Below are 18,006 nucleotides of genomic sequence, written 5' to 3'. Positions count from 1 at the left end.
ATTTCAAAAGCCATTTTTAAAGTTAGCACGAGTCCATACCTGTCAACCTCTGCTGATAACTGCCCTTATAAATGATTATGATTCCCCTTACAAACCCCCCAAAAACCTTACAAACACCGTACGAGTCGTACAGTGTTTGTAAGGTTTTTGGGGGGTTTGTAAGGGGAATCATAATCATTTATAAGGGCAGTTATCGGCAGAGGTTGACAGGTATGCGAGTCTAAATATGAAATTGCGTTCTTTAAAAATTCCGCTTTTCAAGTTTCAATGCGATTTTAGGTGACATTTGCTTGGAGTTGTATTATTCCCGTCCAATAAACTGAGGAATATCTTGGTTAATCTATTTGATTGTCCGTTATAACCCTGCCATTACAGATATAATGTTGTTTTTCTACTTTTCAATAAAAAAGTGCAGTAATCCCTCAAATATCGCGGATATCGCTCCCCTTTGAGCACTTAGACTAAACTCCCATTAACCTGTTTTATTCTATTTATATCAAGCGTAGAGGAACTATTTTCCCCGTGAGTACAGTATTTAAAGTATTTACATTTATATATCGATTATACTTAGATACTGATACATTACAGTCTATTGATATGCTTATAGATTAGATAACTTTATTCATCCTGTATTTGGGAAATTTCATTGTCACAGTAGCAAGAGGGTGAGAATACAGACACAGGAAAATATATTTTAGAAATAAACAAATAGGTAATAAATAAGTTGATAAATATATAAATAAATAAGCGTGTTGCTGATATATATATATGTATATATATATATATATGTATGTATGTATGTATATGTATGTATATGTATGTATATGTATGTATATGTATGTATATGTATGTATATGTATGTATATGTATGTATGTATATGTATATATGTATATGTGTATATGTATATATGTGTATATGTGTATATGTGTATATATGTATAGAGAAGTCACCAGCTGTAGTCACTCAATCACTCACAAAAAGTTAAGAGGCCATGTTATGAAGCTCATTTCACTGACACAATTTTCTAAGTCACCAAAATTGCTAATTCGTGTTGCTGTATGTATATTTTTGACCCAGCAGATTTGATTACTTTTTCTGTTAACCCATAATAAAGTCATAAAAGAACCAAACTTCATGAATGTTTTTTGTGACAAAGAAGTATCTGTTCCAATCACTCTATCAGAGAAAAATCAGAGTTGTAGAAAGAACTGGAAACTCAAGAGCCATGACATTATGTTCTTCACAAGTGTATGTAAACTTTTGACCACAACTGTATATATACATACACACGCATACGCACGTGCACGCACACACATACATATATATATACATACATATATATACGTACACATATATACATATAAATGTACACATATATACATATATATGTACACATATATATACATACATATATATATATATATATACATATATACACATATATATACACATATATATACACATACATATACATATATACATACATATACATACATATATACATATAAATACATATATATATATACATATATACAAATACATACATACACAGATGTACATATATTTAATGTATGTATGTAATATTTAATAAATAGACACTGATAATTGCACTTGTGTACTTGTATTTCTGTATAGGCGCGAAAACATGTCTGGTCTACATTAACCACGATATTTGAGGGATTACTGTATACTATATATTGAACGAGTGAAATTCATCTATAAAAGCGGACCCACTTCAAGTATTGCACTGCCGGTCTATGGACATATACGGTACTGCAACGTGATAACATTTGTTTTAAGGGTTAAAACATGAAACTATCAGGAAAAACATGGTGTGAAAACAACAAACACTTGTTTGGTCATAGATTGTTTTTGCATTATTGTTCGACTAATACAGTATACAGATGACTTAAATCCCAGTCATTATAATTTCAAAACGTTTTATTTATTAAGTCTTTACAAAATAACAAATGTATTTGTTGTAATATGAAGCTTGAACACTCGCTACTTAGTGCAAAACATACCGTTAAAGGCTGCTGATGACTCCACGTTTTATTTTCAGAATTAACCAAGAGAGAAAAATCTATGGAATTTGAATTATGGCGAGTAAAGAGGGGAAAATTTAACACTTTGCAGTGTATTTTTTTCTCTTTTCCCCTTTTCTTTACAAGCCCAAATCCTTTTCCGTAAAAACCACTGAGTTAGGTGCTGCTAAACACAATCAAGAAACAAAAACAGAGGAAGAGGATTGGTTTTTTTTTTGGTGTGTGTTTGTTTCTTTTAACAAAAGCCAACATGGAAAATGGCAACATAAACTTTCGGGACAAAAGTGACCGCTTGTGTGGTAAAAATTAAAACCGAAATCCTGCGATGACACCGACAGAATTTGCCCCTAAATACAAATTAAAAGCTATGCCTGCCATCAACTTTGAATGCAGGAAGATTCACGTTAATAACCAACCTTTCACAGTAAAAGTCTTCTACAACAACTTCACAGTAAAGTCTTTGTGTCATTTTTTTCTTTTAAATCAACAACTAAAATATTTAAAGTCTGAAATGTATCGAGACTTTTTTTTAAACCCCCAAATGCCACCAAGATGTCCTCCGATCTGTTGGACCCGGATGGGACGTCTATCGAACGGGTTTATTCGAGGGAAAATTAGACAAAACTCAAGCGGCCGTTTGTGAAAACGCGGCACGGAGGTAAATCAAAAACGCGCGCAAAACACAACGGCGGCGGCCTTCACCCCGATACAATCCGCGTCTTGAAGTCAGACGAAAACGGCGGTGCTCTCCAGTGTTTGGGTTTTGGGGGAGGCTGAAACAAGGCACTCCAAAGCAAATTCAAATCATTGCTTTGTACATTCACATTCCTCAAACAGGGCGAAAGGGGGTGGGTTCTTTTAAAGTGTCGTGTATAAGTACTGTGTAGGAAAAAAAAAATCAAAAATAGCTAGCGTTCCATATTCGAACGAAAACATTTGGAGGTCAAATGTGGCTGAATTGTGGTCGCTTAAGGCATTAGTCTTCCCATAAAATGAGGACAGCAGTGAACTTCCACCCCCCCAAAAAAATGTTGTTACGACTCATAACAAACAGAAACAATCACAGTGGTGCATTTACACACCACACGAAAATGTGTGCGTATAAACAGCGTAACGAGGCGTTCAAAAATTCTTTTTTTTCTTCTTCCAAACACAATAATAACCATTAATAACGACATTCACGAGGAGGAAATCTGAAAAAGCCCACGACGAGGCAGAAGTGTGCGCAACACCGAGTTAAACCGAATGAATGCGGACAAAAGAAAATAAAAATGATACAAGTTTGCCAAGGTCACTTTTTTTTTGTCGGACTTTACGTTATTGCTTAGTCGCGTGACGGGGGCGCTGTCAATTGTGTCTACTATTTGCCAAATGTTCTCTCTTTTTATACACACATTGCACATTAGCCAGAAGAGCCACGAGAGTCGGCACAAAATGGAGGTGCTTCTCAGTGTGGGGGAGGAGGGGTTGTAAAAGTATTTACCCAAGTCTTTGGCAAAACTCGCTTTTTCCACGCTACGCCCCACCACTAGGTGGTTTTCGGGTCGGGTCCGCCCGGGTTGCTGAGCGACCTGTGCGTGAAGGCGTGCGGCGCGGGGGCGGCGTAAGGGCCCAGCGGCTGAGAGGCGCTGACCGGCAGGTACCCCGCGTGCGGCGCCGGGAGCCCGTGAGCTGGACCGGACCACTGCGCGCCGTACGGCGGGGCCGGCGCGTATGGGATGAAGTGCGGGAGAGGCGGCGAGGGGGAACCGCGGGCCTGGCAGAGCGGGCTCATGCGCGCCGAGAGAGAGGTAGTCGGGCTGGAGGGGATGTGGGCGGACGCGGGGACACCGCTCGGGCACAGCTGGCTCGGGGCCGACAATTTCCTGCCCATGTTGACGGGCTGGAACGCCTGGAAGCGCCATTTTTGTCAACAGGCGCTTTTTTTTTTTGGTTCGGGGGGTCTTACCTCATAGTTGTGTCCCGGTGCTGGTGACTGCTTTAGCGATTTGCTGCTTTTTCTACCCTACGAGGCAAAAATGACAACTTAAATTACTTTTGCTTAACTCTTTAGCCTGTGGCTCGAACCGGATCAAATGTTAGTCGGCGTTATTGACGGCATTTTTTTTTTCCCCACCTGTGAAACATCTCTGGCCCAGTTGTCCACCAACCTATGGTGATCGTCGGTGAACATTCCTTTGAGCTGGTGAGGGGTCGACGTGATGAGACACTGGGAGCCCCCCTGGCTTTGGCACAGGGGACCAGAAGCGCTAACTGCGTTGGTGCTGTCGGTCCCTTCAAACAAGAGACGATGGTCACGACTTGCAGTGAAGAAGTGCACTTCACTAGTGCGCTTTTTTTGTTTTTTTTTAGATTTACACATTGAAAGATCATTAAAAAAAAATGCAGCACTGACAACAGCACGGAACTCTGGGTAGTACCGTAATCCCTCGAATATCGTGGTTAATGTGGATCAGACATGGCGGCGATAATCCTTTTTTCATTTATTTTAATTTTTTTAATCAAAAATTTAAATTTTTCCAAGATGGCGGCACACACAGGTGCAGCGGCTCTTTGCTCATTACCTTGCCTGGACGTGACTTTTTAAATTAGTTATGTTTTTACTGGGAAACACGCACTTCGTGGAGTAGCACCACTAATTTTGTTATACGCAGCTGTTGTATAATGACAATAAAGTCTTTTGATTTGATAATCGAAAAACCGCAAAGTGGGGTCACCCCTATTAAAAAAAATCATTTTTCAGTGCTGAATCCTAGTAGCAAGAATGGCTTCTGGTTACGAGTTTCAGCGTGGATTTTCCTTGTGCTGAATTCTGGTAGCAAGCGGAAGACAGGGGAGTTGCTTCCACTTGCGAGTTTCAGCGTGGATTTTCCAATTTTTATGAATTTAAACAAAAAAAATCCACGATGTAGAGAAAGTTGAACCGCGAAATGGCGAGGGATTACTGTATACTTCAAATATCCGAGGTGAGAGCATTGGCGTTAACCTTGCAAATTCATGCATCTGCGTTACATCAATTCAAGTACTTCAGTTTTTTTTTCTGTCCCACAGTTGGGACGCTGAAATAAATGAATTGAAAAGGAGGTGTCGAGAAGATGGAAAAAGCACCAAAAAAGAAGAGAGAGATAGTTACTGCAGAGCTGGTTGCAGGGGCAGACTTTTTTCACCATCTTCCCTGAGTGGCACCCAGAAAGCAAGAACGGGAGAGTGGACAGTTAAAAAGGCTTTGTCAAGAGAACGCTCCAAGATATGAGATTTGTTGGACGGCTTTGAATTTGGAGCAAATTGAACGCTTCGGAGTCCTCGTCACGGCTTGTTAACATTGGACCGCCCGCCAAAATGGAAAAATTATACCGTGAAGGCTTCAGATGTGTTCAAAAGTGACTCCAAACAGAATAACTCTAACAACTCAATCAGTCCCTCAGGTAAAAACATTTTAAAAAAGATTTCCATTCATGTTAAAATTCACAGAGAAACCATAACGCTGTCATTTTAACCATAAAAAAAGAATACACTAATACTTTGGCAAACGAGTGCCCCAACATACGAGAAATTTGAGATACGAGTAAAATTCATAGCAAATATTTGCCTTGAGATACGAGACAAATTTTGAGATACGAGCTAAGAGACAAGACGCGAGAGGCTGCTTATGATACAGCACACTGTCTTTCTCGCTGGATCTCGTGTAAAGATATCTACGAGCACCGGGCGGAGCGTCGCATTTTCTTCCGTGTTTTTTCAGAGGGTGGGAACGAATTAATTTGTATTTAGTTCATTTTCTATGGGAAAAGTTTATTTGAGATACGAGTAAATAGACATACCAGCGTGGAATGCATCAAGCTCGTATCTAAAGGTATTACTGTAGTAATAGCTTAGTAACAAAAGACAATTGTTGCGCTATTTAAAAAATTCTCTTTTGAAAAATGGGCGTTTAACAAATGAAAGATTGAGTTTACACACTTAGAGAAGGTGAAGAACTTCAATTACTCGTCTATTAGGATCCGACAGCCGTTTCTGGCCACCATAAAAAAATTCAACTCTCTACGTTGCACGGTTTGGACAAACGTAGCGAGAGAATCTTAACATCCACACACATCCACCCCCGCCGACTCCCAAAATCCTCTCATTTCTCGACAGCCCAGTCACTTCAACTATATTTTGAAGAAATACAAAAAACGGCGGACCGAAAAGAACGCTAAAACAGAGTACGACGGGTAAAAAAGGAAGGGCAAAGGAATGAAAGCGTTACACACAAAGAGCCAAGCAGGGCGTACTCAGAAAGCGCGTCCTCCTGCCGCCAGGCTTGAAGGCCGAATGCTCGGAGCCCCAGCTGGACTTTACGCAGCCTGAGTGAGGAGATGAAGGGGTGGGATGTTGAAGAGAAGTTGGGGGGAGTTTGCAACAAAAAGAGAGACGGGACAGAGAAGACAATACGTTATCGCAGTGAGAAAAAGAGGTGAGCGTGGGTGAGTAACCGACCACGCGCGAGCACGCTTCCATTTCTTTAATGGCTTGTCGGACCTACCCGGAGCGGGGGCGCACGAGCCGGGCACAGAGAGAGCCGCCGAGCTGGCGTAGGCCGAAGCCGTGCCCTCGCCGGGGGGTGCCGTTCGGAGCGATCTTTCGCCGCCCGGGAATCCTCCCGACGCAGACTCGGGGTTCGCCGGGGGGACGCTCTGGGGTGACAGAGCGCTGCCTGGGAACAGCCAAGGGCAGCGAGGAGGCGGGGCGAGCGGCGGGGGAGAAAGCGAGAGCGCACGGATGGGGGACGTCCACAAAAGACACACACAAACACATGACAAGGACGGGCAAAGCAGTCAGAAATTTTCAAGCTTGGAGAAGCCTGCGCCCGCACAACCAAGCGCACACACGGAAACACATACAGACAATAATAAAAAAAAGGATTTTTAACATTTTGCCATCACTTGAAAAGGCAACCTTGCAGGGCCAATGAGTTAAAAATACAACGTGTACCGTACATATGGCAGAAAAGATTATTTCAGGGGACAATACGCCACACAGCTCGGAAACGACTGTGTGGTTACCGTGGTAACTAGACGCTTACGGCAAAAAATGCTCAGACATTTTGTTCCTAGTTGCCGCGTCAATCCGAGAATCTAACGTATAGATAATTTCCCCCATTACCATGGCAACCGGCACTGTTCATGCAGGATTCAGCGGTGAATTTGAAACGGAAAGTTGGTCATTTCAAACTAGTCCTTTGGATTAATAAACATGTCCTTCAGACCACGAGGTGGCCAAAGTTGAGAAGAAAGTTTGGTTGCATTGGCAACCGTTAGTGTCCCCTTAATTACGAGAAAACCCACCTGGCTGAAGTGGACTCCCGCTACCGTGCGAGGAGCTGGTTCTGGACGATTTGGTGGATTTACTCTTGGTGGGTCGTCGCCGTCTGCCGGCCAAAGCGAAGACCGGAGGGAGTACCGCGGCCGGAGGAACCTACGAACACGTAGTTTGTCTTTAAAGCGCTTCATACGCTGGACCAGATTATCATTTACCTTTCCCAGCCTGGTGAAAAGACCATCAATTTCTTCCTTCTGGCGTGAGTGCAGAGCCTGAATTTCACTCAGGTGTCTGGTGGAATAATCCGCTGGTGAATAAATAAACCCACCCACCGTCACGCAAGCCCAATGGAGCGCCGCCTTACTTTTCTTGAAGGCGGTTGACCTCCCGCTTGAAGTCCTCGTCCTCCAATTCCGAGTCGTTGTCGCTGCTCGCGTAGCAGTTGTTCAACGGACGGCCGCTGTTCAGACTCGTCAGGGAGATTTTGTGGGGCGGGTTCGGCTCGGCGGGCCCGTTAGCCGGCCGCCGACTCGGCCCGGGCTCGGCGCTCTGCTCCGTGGCCGGGCTGACGGAAAAGCGGCCCACTCTGGCTTCCGAATTTGTGCTGACCTGAATGAAAACGGCAGCGGATAAAATACCCAAATGTACTTCAATGACGTGTCTACCTGGAAGCGTCCGATGGTGGCGGTGGGCTTGGGTGAGGGGCGTGGGGGGCCGTCCACCACGTCTCCACCGGCTCGAAGCGAGGAGCCCTTGTGCAAGGTGTTCTCCGGGCTAGAGAGACTAGAAGAGGATGACGAGGTGGTGGTGGAAGAGGATGGAGATAAAGTGGTGGCCGGGGATTCGGCGCCGACTGCCCGCTGCTCCTCCGTGGCCCGCGACACCTAAGCGACGGCGGGAACACCGAAAAATAAGGGCGACTGCGGTGGGTGACGCCAGTTGGTCAAGGAGGTCAAACCTGAAATCTCCCTAGCTTGATTCCCTCTCCAGGAGCAGCAGCCGAGGGGGGCTCTTCCTCCGGGGCTGAAAGGGTAACACGAGACACGTGATGGAAGACGATGCAATTCTCTGAAGGCGGGCAGAGGTGGGCTCAACATACCTCGTTGTCCCACCGAAGGAACGGGACCGTGTGAACCCTGAGGTGAACACGCAGAGCAAAAATGAAGAGAAGGGGTCTGATACACTCACATACCTTTCAACCTCTGCCGATAACTGCCCTTATAAATGATTATGATTCCCCTTACAAACCCCCCAAAAACCTTACAAACACCTACGGTGTTTGTAAGGTTTTTTGGGGGGTTGTAAGGGGAATCATAATCATTTATAAGGGCAGTTATCGGCAGAGGTTGACAGGTATACACTCACTGTACGCATGCATACCTGCACAGGTGAGCTAATCGGGACGTTCTCGGGGCTCAGGGTTCGTCTCAACTGAGCGTCCAAATCTTCCAAAGGCTGCTGAGACTGAAGAAAGAGACATTTGCAAAACTGCTGTTTGGATCTGCCACTGCGATGCACAAATAAAGCCTTTTTTGCAACAATAGTTAAGTCATTTTCCCTCTTTACATGTGCCATAAATCCCCCACACTGCAGTTTGAATTCAATATGGCGGCTTGCCCATGTCGGCGACACCCACATTTTTATGGACTTTGAATGAAACACTTTTTTTTTAGGCAGACGCAACAAAAGTCTGGCACGTAAACGTCCATTTTTTTTTTTAGCTGTTTGTCGGTGAGTGTGGGCTATAAGAGGCGAGTGAAAATGACTTAAGGGCGCTTCGATGCTTTTGTGAGTCTCGCTCGGCAAACGCTGCCGGGACGTCGTAAAACATTCAACGTTAGTAAAAAGCGCTAAGACGTACGGCACCCCCGAATAGCAACAAATGTAACGACACCTGAGTGAGACACGGTCCAGGGAGAGACGGCGGGAGTTCCGAAGAAGGAGATAAGGTCTAATCCCAGAGAGCAAAGTGGAGATTTGGAGAGGGGAAAATAGTGAACATTGCATGCAAGATCCATTGTGATGAAATTATCATTCATATTGAGTTTTGTTTAATAGACAGTGTCCCCTATGGCAGTGATTCCCAACCTTTTTTAAGGTGCGGCACAAATCTTTTCATTTAAAACTATGTCGCCTATATTAACAATAGTCATTCTCATCAAAGTTTTATCAGCAGGAGTCACATAAACCTCCCAAATTATTCCAAATCTCATTTTTCACACTGACCTAATGTCACCAAAAGCGGACCCTGAACAAGCTCCGGTTTGAGTGATGCAAAAATAAGTAATGAAATGTTTTTAATGGTATAATTTTATGACTTTTCTCCAAATATGACTTAAATCTCTTAATATTACGCAAAAAAAAATGTGCTCACACAGACTTAACGTCGCCAAAAGTTGATGCCCTGGAAACCAAACAACTTCCGGTTCATGTTGGAGAAAAATAAGCAGCAAAATGACAGTTTCACAATTTGAATTTCGTAATCAATATCTCGTCATATTTTCACTTTGGTTTACAATGTCAAACATTGCTTACATGGGAAAAATTTGTCATCCTTTCCTTTGAAATTGACCGTCAGTTTTCCTTACTTTTTTCTACTAAGGCATACTCCTGCTTCTGTATAGCTGTACATAATTGTAAACACATTTGCTGTGCTATGCGTGTAACTGAAATTTTCCTTTCTCATCTAACCTATTTTTCAAAAGAGATTTTTTTTTTATAGCGCAACAACTGTCTTTTGGTTCAAAGCCAGGCCCCCCACTTGTGTTACAAAAAAAAATGACTGCTTCACAATTAGAATCCTGTTCATCATATTTGGATTTTAACCTTGTAATAGTTCAATTTTAATCTCGTTATATTCATATTCATTTTTCTCTCTGAATATTACATTGTATGACTTCTTGCAATTTCCCGCGGCACACATTGGTTGGGAAACACTGCCCTATGAAATTATATAATGTATATGTACCCATTTGAAGGCAAAGGCACTTACCGGTACCCTGGATAGGGGGGTTTTGGATGGAGTGCTCTGGCCAAAGGTGGTGGCACAATTTACTGAGGAAACAGTCAAAGAAGAAGTGAGAGGACGTTAACTCATTGGCTGCCCTTGACGGTGACAGAGGTCCAAATCGCTTGAACTTTAACCCCTAATCCGAACCCTAGTTGATTGTCAGTGCCACCGAAAGAGTCAAAAGGCTGTACCGGCTGCTGCAGGTGTAGAAATGGGCGTGCTAGGTCCTTGCGCAGGGGTTGGCGAGCCCAGCGCCAGGGTGGCGGGGGGTTGAGGAGGAGTGGACGTCTGGTTGGGGCCCATGGAGGAGCCCAGCGGCGAGGAAGACCCTCCCGCCGAGCTAACCGAGGCGGATTCGCCCGGTGGCGGGTCTCCCTGGGGGGAGATAACTCCTCCCCCAAGGTCCATGAAGAGAGAGCGCAGCTTCTTCTCCAGGGCTTGGATGTCATCCGGCTTGCTTGGGCAGTCGCACCTGAGAGGCAAAAAAGTACCGTATCTCACGACCGGTTGCTTTTCAGACACGGCGCGGCTGCTTTAAAAACTCACCTGGCGTCACATTCGCCGCAGTGAGCGTGCGTTTGGCCGGCCACGGCGGCGAGCTGCGGCTGCGCGTGCGCTGGAGTGGATTGGACTGAAGCGACGTTGGACGAGGATGAAGGAGGGGCGGCGGAAGGGGCGAAGGAAGCCGCCGAAGTGGGAGAGATGGAGGCTTCGCAGGCCGGCGGAGTGCCCGTTACGTGTACGGCGGTAACGGCCGCTTGAAACTGGGAGTGAGTCACCATGGCGGCTAAAGCGGGCGTGGAAGTAGGAGAAACACCCGCAATCTCCTGGCTGGAACTAGACGCGGACGCGGCAGCGGCGGCTGAAGCTTCCGCCGCAGGGGCCGCGGCGTTCGTTCGCGTCTGGATCGAGGACGCCGGAGGAAGAGCGAGGCGCACGGCGGCCGGGGCGGTGCTCGGGCCCGGATCCAACTGGCTCTTGTTCTGCCGCAGCTCTGAGAAAGCTTGCTGGAGGCTGACCGCTCCTGCTGACTTTGACAAGGCCAAACCTTGAGTGGCACCTGGAGGAACGCAACAGAATCTGCCGTTAATCCCATCGCTCGTCGGCCGAGGAGGTCCAACGGGGAATGCTCGCCTGAGTCGACAGAAGGTGCGGGGGAGGGCAAAGGAGAGGAGGGAAAGGCGAGTTCCTTGAGCCTGCTCTCGGGAACGGGGCTGACGATGAATTTGCGACCGGCCGAATGGACCACTTGTCCTGTTGCGGACGTGTCTAAACAAACACAACGTGCGTTTACATCGCCCCGAGTTGAAACACAACATCGAGCAGCTTAGTTACCTGGCATGGGGATGGACATGGTCGGATTCTGTTGCTCTGCGTTGCCCATCATCTAAATGCCAATCAAACGCAATTACCGTATTTTCACGACTATAAGGCGCACATTAAAGTCTTAAATTTTCTCCAAAACAGACAGGGCGCCTTATAATCCAGTGCGCTTTATATATGGACCAGTACTAAAATTGTTATCACGATAAAATAAAATAAATCGAGTACACCATCCTCTACAGCTCTCACAACTACGGCAAGCAGCCCCAGACTCCACTATTTTCCCGTAGAGAAAGTACTGCGCAGTGACTGCTGGGATATATAGTTCTTTTGTCAATACACCCAATGGATTGTGGCCTGGCGATCGGCATCAACACAGCTTTACGAAACATGGAAGACAGTGTTGGAATAGTTACGCTAGCTACTATTTGCAAATGGATTGTGGCCGCCTGGACGAACGTATAAAACTCAGCGTTTTCGATGACTCATTTGGACAATTGTTCAATTCGGACACAGAAAATGAGGACTATGATGGATTTGTGGGTGATGATGACGTGAGTACATTGTAAAATGGCTAAATAAAGTACAACCGAACTCAGTTTTGCTTCCGTTGCCTTTTTAAAAACGTGTTTTTAGCGTGTATGTTTTGCCATGCCTGGCTGCGCCTATAAAATGGTGCGTCCTTTGTGTGTAAAATACAGAAATAGCACTCGTTACTGACACTGCGGCTAAAAATACGATGCGCCGTATAGTCGTGAAAATTCGGTAATTGCCAACGATTGACTGCACGACGACGGGGTGGCGTTCACCTGGCCGCCGACGTCCCTCTCCAGGCCTTTCTCGTCCGCGTTCTCGATCACCTCCCGCACCTGCTCGATGAACGACTCCCTCTCGCTCTCCAGGATGAACTCGCTCTGAACCTGGGCAGATCGGAAGGGACGTTGAAGTATTGGTTGTCTTTAAAAAAAAAAGTTTTAAAAAAGACACTGATAGGATTTACCATGATTTGGGCGATCTCCTCCGGATTGTCTCCATCCAGGTCAAAGCGGAAAGTGACCATTTTCCTGTTGTGCGTCTCAAGTTGGCACTCTGCTACTCTGTCACCACGATTGGATATCTTTACATAGACACAGAGCACGTTGAGACTCCGGCGCAAAGAGCGGTTCGGATTCCTGGCGCTCGCTCAATTACGTTGAGGACGTCGAGTTTGGCCTTGGAGAACTTTTCGTGCCGTGAGCGGCTCCGTACGGACCGCCTTTGTTGTCGCTTGGCGGAGCGACCCTCGTGGCGGCCACCCCCTCCTCCCTCGTTACTGTCGCTCAGGCCCGAAGCCTCAGAGTAGCCGCTGAAACTTTTGAAAAAAAAGAGGGTAGAACAAATGAATTTAGCTTGGCGGAGAGTTGGGAATTTAGATTTTACCTCTCAATGGATGCTTGGGTCAAGGGTGGATGCAGCTGGAGGTGTGATAGGTCGGTGGGCTGAGACACAGACTGAAATGAACAAAGTGAAGTCAAAACCCCCCCAAAATTAAAAATAACATGGATACATTTCAGAACATAAACTCTCATCAACTGGCTTGACAGAGGTACCGTATTTTCTCGCATATAAGCTGTATTTATAACTAAAAAAGATGACTGAAACAAGGGTATGGCTTATATGCCCACAAGACTTGCTATACTCTTTTTCACCAGTAGATGTTGGCAAATTAACATGTACTATTTGTTGGTTATTTTGAGTTTTGCAGTAAGAAAACAACCGTTACTGGATGAATTACAAACTTCCTTATGATATTGACCCTAATAATGTGCTTTTGATTCATACAGTATCTCAGAAATACCATGTGCGATGATTTTTCTTAAGATTTTCCCTTCAAAGTAACACATTTGTACTCCCTATTAAAATCATGAATATGTAGGAGAAAATTGTGAATCAGGTAGCGGCTTATACACGAGAAATTGTAAAAATCAACAATTTAAACACAAGTTTAAGGGTGCGGCTTATACGCGAGGGCGGCTTATATTCGAGTAAATACGGTAAGTTCCAGCACTCGAGGAGCAGGGCTATTTTGGCCACGCCACAACCAGTACCTGGGGAGGAGCTTCTGTGGCGGTATCGGGAGGGGCGGGGACAACACTGATGATTGGCACCACGGTCACCAACGGCTGGGACGCGGGGGCGGGGAGGGGGCATGGAGGGGCAGGCACGGCCGCTATCGGCACGGTGACGGGAAGGGGCTGCGCCGGGGTCGCGGTACGGCCGGGCGTGGTGACACCGAGCCGAGGGGAGAAGTCGGAGGAGTTGGGAAAGGAGGAAAAGGAAACAGAAAAACTAAGTCAGGAAAGACAAGCTGAAGGAAAATGTGTGTTGGGCTGGGGGGGGGGGCAGTAGGGTCCACACGTGCACGCTACTAAAACGAGGTTACCTGAACCAGCGCTCGCTGAGCTTGGCATAACAAAAAAAGGTGTTCAATACTGTGTGACGAGCTCAAGTCACATGACTGAACACCCCCCGTGCGAGCGGGAGAAAAAATCCCAACGAACGCAGAAGGAAGAAAAATAAAGAGAAGCAAACTGAGAGGCGGCATGCGTCCTTGTCACCAAGTGCATTTGTAGCAAGGCAACAGCTCATGGAATACTGGTCGGTACACAAGACTACCTGTGTGGAGGTCTGCGGCAAGGACACATGCGTCTGAAGGGATGAAGCGCCAGTCTGGATCGGGAGAGGAATTCCAATAAACGGCAAGGCTCTGCAGCATTAGCAAAGTAAAGGTTCTTCTAATTTGCTCACCTGCTGGGGGGAGGCCTGGGGGGCCACTGGGCCTAACAGCGGGGAACCTGGGGCAGGCTGGGACGGGTGGGCAGCTGGCCCTTGAGCCTGGATTGGTCGAAAGGACCAAAGAGGAAAGAATCAGTGTTTTGTTACAAGATTCCTGATGGGGGGAAAAACATGGGTGCAAACGCAAGTTACGTCTATATTTCTCCATCTATGTTGTACTCTTGAGTATGCACGCATGTATGCGTATACGTAGATTAATCTTTTGCGGTTAGGCAAACACACGGCAGGTGAACAGCAGTTCACAAAACTGGGGTTAGGCTCATTAGGCGGGGGTTGTCATGCAGGTTGTCAAAAAACTGTTACAGTCACAGATGAAAGCAAAACGCTTTCAAAGAAAGGTTTTCCCTGTTTCATTTTTTTTTTACCCTTCTGACTAAAGCAGAGCTAGTTTGAAAAGTTCACCTAAATTGGATTGGCGTTATAATTGGGACTGTGAGACCAAAAAATGAACCCTTAGAAGGCCGCACGCAACATTATACTTGTCTAAGATGGGAGCTTAAGCAAGTATAATTGCGATACATCTACGAGACAGACAATCCACAGGAATAAAAATTAAACCGGACCAAAAAAATAAAAAATAAAAAGCTAGAAAGAATGCAAAATGAAAACAATAACAAATAACACACTGATCCTATCAGCTTTCTAAGGGTTGGATAAGTTGCAGCTGTAACCTTTGAACCTGTAGGTACATTTTAACAACAAAACAATACACTTTAAGCGGTACAACACAAAAATACATCAAATACTTTCACATTGCTATTTTCAATCTAACCCTAGTTTTTGTATGTATGCTTTGTTGTTTGTCCGTACAAATTGAGAAAATCTGGTCGTTTTAGCCAAAATAGACCCATTAAGTCTCATCAAGCAATAATAAAAATGAAAAAACACCTTGAAGCGATGCGCAATTTGTATAATACTCAAATATGCCATATGCATAGCATACCTGTACAAACACATCTTTCATATATGGAAATATATGAACATACATACAAAATAATACTTACTTAAACATAAAAAGGAACAAAATAAAAGCCTACAAAGTTAACATCCGTCTGGTACGACAGGGCAAGTCTCAAGCAAAGCCAAATACCCCAAATCATGACTTTGTGCATTGTCAAGGAATAAAAACGTGGACATCTGAGACGTGCCCCGTAGCATCCGAGCGACGGGAGGGAGGTTAAGTTCACAACTTTACTACGTGATAGCAATAAGCACAACGCTGGGTTTGGTAGGCTAATGCAACAGGAAGGGCCCATGGGTCAAATTACCATATTTACTCCTTTGCACTCGAAATTAGCTTTACCAACTAACAATCACTGACTGCTAATTTGTAGGAGAATTGGAATTTTGCTAGAAAAGTCATTCAAAAGCAGCAATCCAGCAAAGAACGTAATTGGACCCATGGCTTTTGGACTTCCTGCAACGTTGAAAATGTGAACCAGTACCAGTACCAGTGCGGGGTTATTGGCCTGCATGGCCAGCAACGACTCATGGTACGTCATGTCGGGCTGGGAGGGAACCACGCCTCCGTGGCGGGTCCACGCGCTCGCCACCAGAGACTCCTGTTGGGCCCCCGCCGCTGCCTTGTCGCCGGCTGGCGTGGGAGGGAGAAAATTCTGCGCCGAGGGCGGGTGGGCCTGGTTTTCGCCCGTGTCGCGGAACACGGCCGAGGACGACCGAGGGATGCACTGAGCGGCCGACGGGTCAAAGTGGCGGGACGAGGGAGGAGGAGACTGGAACTCTCCGGCGTCGGAGGACGGCAGAGAGTCGCTGGTCGAAGGTTCTGGACTTCGCTCTTTGGCTACGAGGCCGGCGTGATGGAACAAAAGACTTCCCGGCGGCAGCGGCAGCTCGGGACTGACGTAGGAACACATTTCCTCCGTTACCGGCTGGAGTCGGAGATAGGAACCGGAGCCCCCCGACCCCGTCGGGGTGTTTTCCTCCAGGGGGAGATCCACCGAGCTCCTGCGGGCTCGATACAGTCTGGAGGCCATCGGCCCGGGGTCGCCGGCGGCGCCGGCTAAGTGGTAATCGAAAACGCTTCCCGTCCCCGCCGGCGTGTCGGCCAGGATGGGCGGCGCCGACGTGGGGTAGCCGCAAGGTGGCGCGTCGCCGGAAAGGGGACGACCGGCGGATTGGGTCATCGCCTGTACCGGCGCAGGGATGGGACTGTGCCCGCTCAGTCTTTGCATGAGGTGAGGGTGCAGATATCCGGGCTGGGGAGCCGAGTCGTAGCCCAGACTGGCGGCCGCTTGCCTCTGCTGGTGGTAGCCCAAGAGACCCAGCTGGTGGGCGGTCATCGGGTAGCCGCCGTAGGCCATGGCTTCGTAATGATCCAGTAAGGCCGCCTGATTTAAACTCAGTCTCCTCACCACTTCGTCGTGTTCCGCCCTGGCGTCCTGGTAGCCGTAAAAGCTGGGCTCCGACTGTCCCGGGAGACGCAGGTGCTCCCCGACCGCGAGTCTCTGAGCGGCCGTGGCGAACGCCGGGTTGACCACGAAGATCGAGGGCGGCTCTACGGCCTCCATGCCGCTAAAAGGGTGCAGGACGCTCCCGTATCGGGGGTACGTGGGCTGAAAGTGGCGGGTGTGCGCTTCCAGAATAGACGTGCTCTTGCGGCGCTGCGCGTTGTACGCTTTGGGGGGGGCGCTTGGTGGGGGCGAGAAGGAGACGGGGCGTTCTGGGATGGGAGGGAAAAATATCGAAGGGGGGTCGGGGAGTGCCGGGAGGGGCGCCAGCCCCCCCGCTGCTCCTCCGCCGCTCGGTCCTCCGCTGTAAGGGTGCGCCATGGAATGCTGCTGTGATAATGAGACACATCGAGTTCAAGAATGGCAGAAAGGCAATACCGAGAGCATTGTCATCGTAGAACAAAGCGCGGAGTAGAGTGGGGGAGGGGGGCAAGCGGAAAATGTTTTCCAAGGATAAAAAAGAATGAGGGAAGAAAGAAGCAATTGCATGAAAATGATAAAAGGCAGTCAGGAAGGAGTGAAGCTGGAGGGTGAAATGTTGCCTTCAAGTTCATCACTCTGCCGATGCATCTTTACTCAGGTACGTAAATGGCGTAAAAGTTGATGGCTATCTACAGATTCAAGGTTTAGATGTAAGACGGCGTGCTAATTCGGGAAGTGTGACCTGGCTTTACCATTTTTTTTGCAAAAATATTGAAGATGCGAGCAACAGAATGTAAGCAATTGTTTTTTTTTTTTTAAAGGACTGAACCTCATCGTTGAACTTACTGTTAAACTAAAATTAAAACAAAAAATGACAACTATAACTGGTGGATATAGCCACTTTAGAAGCAAAAAAAAAATAATAATCTAAAAGTACCACAATATTTTAACCTCTTACACATAATTTAAGCTACAAATGGGCTTTCCTGGCGTCAGATGCATATGATATTAGTGCGTAGTATGCATAAATTTGGAAGAGCCAGTCAACCTATCAGAAGAAGAGAGGCCGCGAAAGGGAGATCAAACACCAAGGTGGTAGCC

General features: G+C 46.5%; 1 protein-coding gene across 1 annotated transcript in view; it reads right to left on the bottom strand.

Annotated features, from left to right (window-relative positions):
• Window positions 1-1,924: 1,924 nt before the first annotated feature.
• wnk1b (WNK lysine deficient protein kinase 1b) overlaps window positions 1,925-18,006 on the bottom strand; it is a 48,782-nt gene continuing 32,700 nt past the window's right edge. Inside the window, exons 12-38 of the mRNA XM_077594516.1 lie at window positions 15,961-17,313; window positions 14,468-14,554; window positions 14,336-14,389; window positions 13,768-13,914; window positions 13,100-13,299; window positions 12,872-13,031; window positions 12,681-12,797; window positions 12,490-12,600; window positions 11,693-11,744; window positions 11,492-11,626; window positions 10,904-11,417; window positions 10,549-10,829; window positions 10,340-10,401; window positions 9,242-9,298; window positions 8,728-8,811; window positions 8,447-8,483; window positions 8,306-8,370; window positions 8,013-8,231; window positions 7,712-7,956; window positions 7,563-7,638; window positions 7,374-7,503; window positions 6,572-6,742; window positions 6,300-6,392; window positions 5,180-5,221; window positions 4,163-4,320; window positions 3,995-4,051; window positions 1,925-3,937 (exon numbers count right to left, since the gene is read on the bottom strand). Coding sequence (XP_077450642.1) covers window positions 3,575-3,937; window positions 3,995-4,051; window positions 4,163-4,320; window positions 5,180-5,221; window positions 6,300-6,392; window positions 6,572-6,742; window positions 7,374-7,503; window positions 7,563-7,638; window positions 7,712-7,956; window positions 8,013-8,231; window positions 8,306-8,370; window positions 8,447-8,483; window positions 8,728-8,811; window positions 9,242-9,298; window positions 10,340-10,401; window positions 10,549-10,829; window positions 10,904-11,417; window positions 11,492-11,626; window positions 11,693-11,744; window positions 12,490-12,600; window positions 12,681-12,797; window positions 12,872-13,031; window positions 13,100-13,299; window positions 13,768-13,914; window positions 14,336-14,389; window positions 14,468-14,554; window positions 15,961-17,313 — 5,070 coding nt within the window. The 3' untranslated portion in view covers window positions 1,925-3,574. The remainder of the gene's footprint in view (window positions 3,938-3,994; window positions 4,052-4,162; window positions 4,321-5,179; window positions 5,222-6,299; window positions 6,393-6,571; window positions 6,743-7,373; window positions 7,504-7,562; window positions 7,639-7,711; window positions 7,957-8,012; window positions 8,232-8,305; window positions 8,371-8,446; window positions 8,484-8,727; window positions 8,812-9,241; window positions 9,299-10,339; window positions 10,402-10,548; window positions 10,830-10,903; window positions 11,418-11,491; window positions 11,627-11,692; window positions 11,745-12,489; window positions 12,601-12,680; window positions 12,798-12,871; window positions 13,032-13,099; window positions 13,300-13,767; window positions 13,915-14,335; window positions 14,390-14,467; window positions 14,555-15,960; window positions 17,314-18,006) is intronic.

This window comes from Stigmatopora argus, chromosome 23 (genome assembly GCF_051989625.1).
Source record: "Stigmatopora argus isolate UIUO_Sarg chromosome 23, RoL_Sarg_1.0, whole genome shotgun sequence".
NCBI lineage: Eukaryota > Metazoa > Chordata > Actinopteri > Syngnathiformes > Syngnathidae > Stigmatopora > Stigmatopora argus.
The sequence above is the reverse complement of the archived record's forward strand: the minus strand, read 5'-3'. Positions and strand labels throughout refer to the sequence as shown.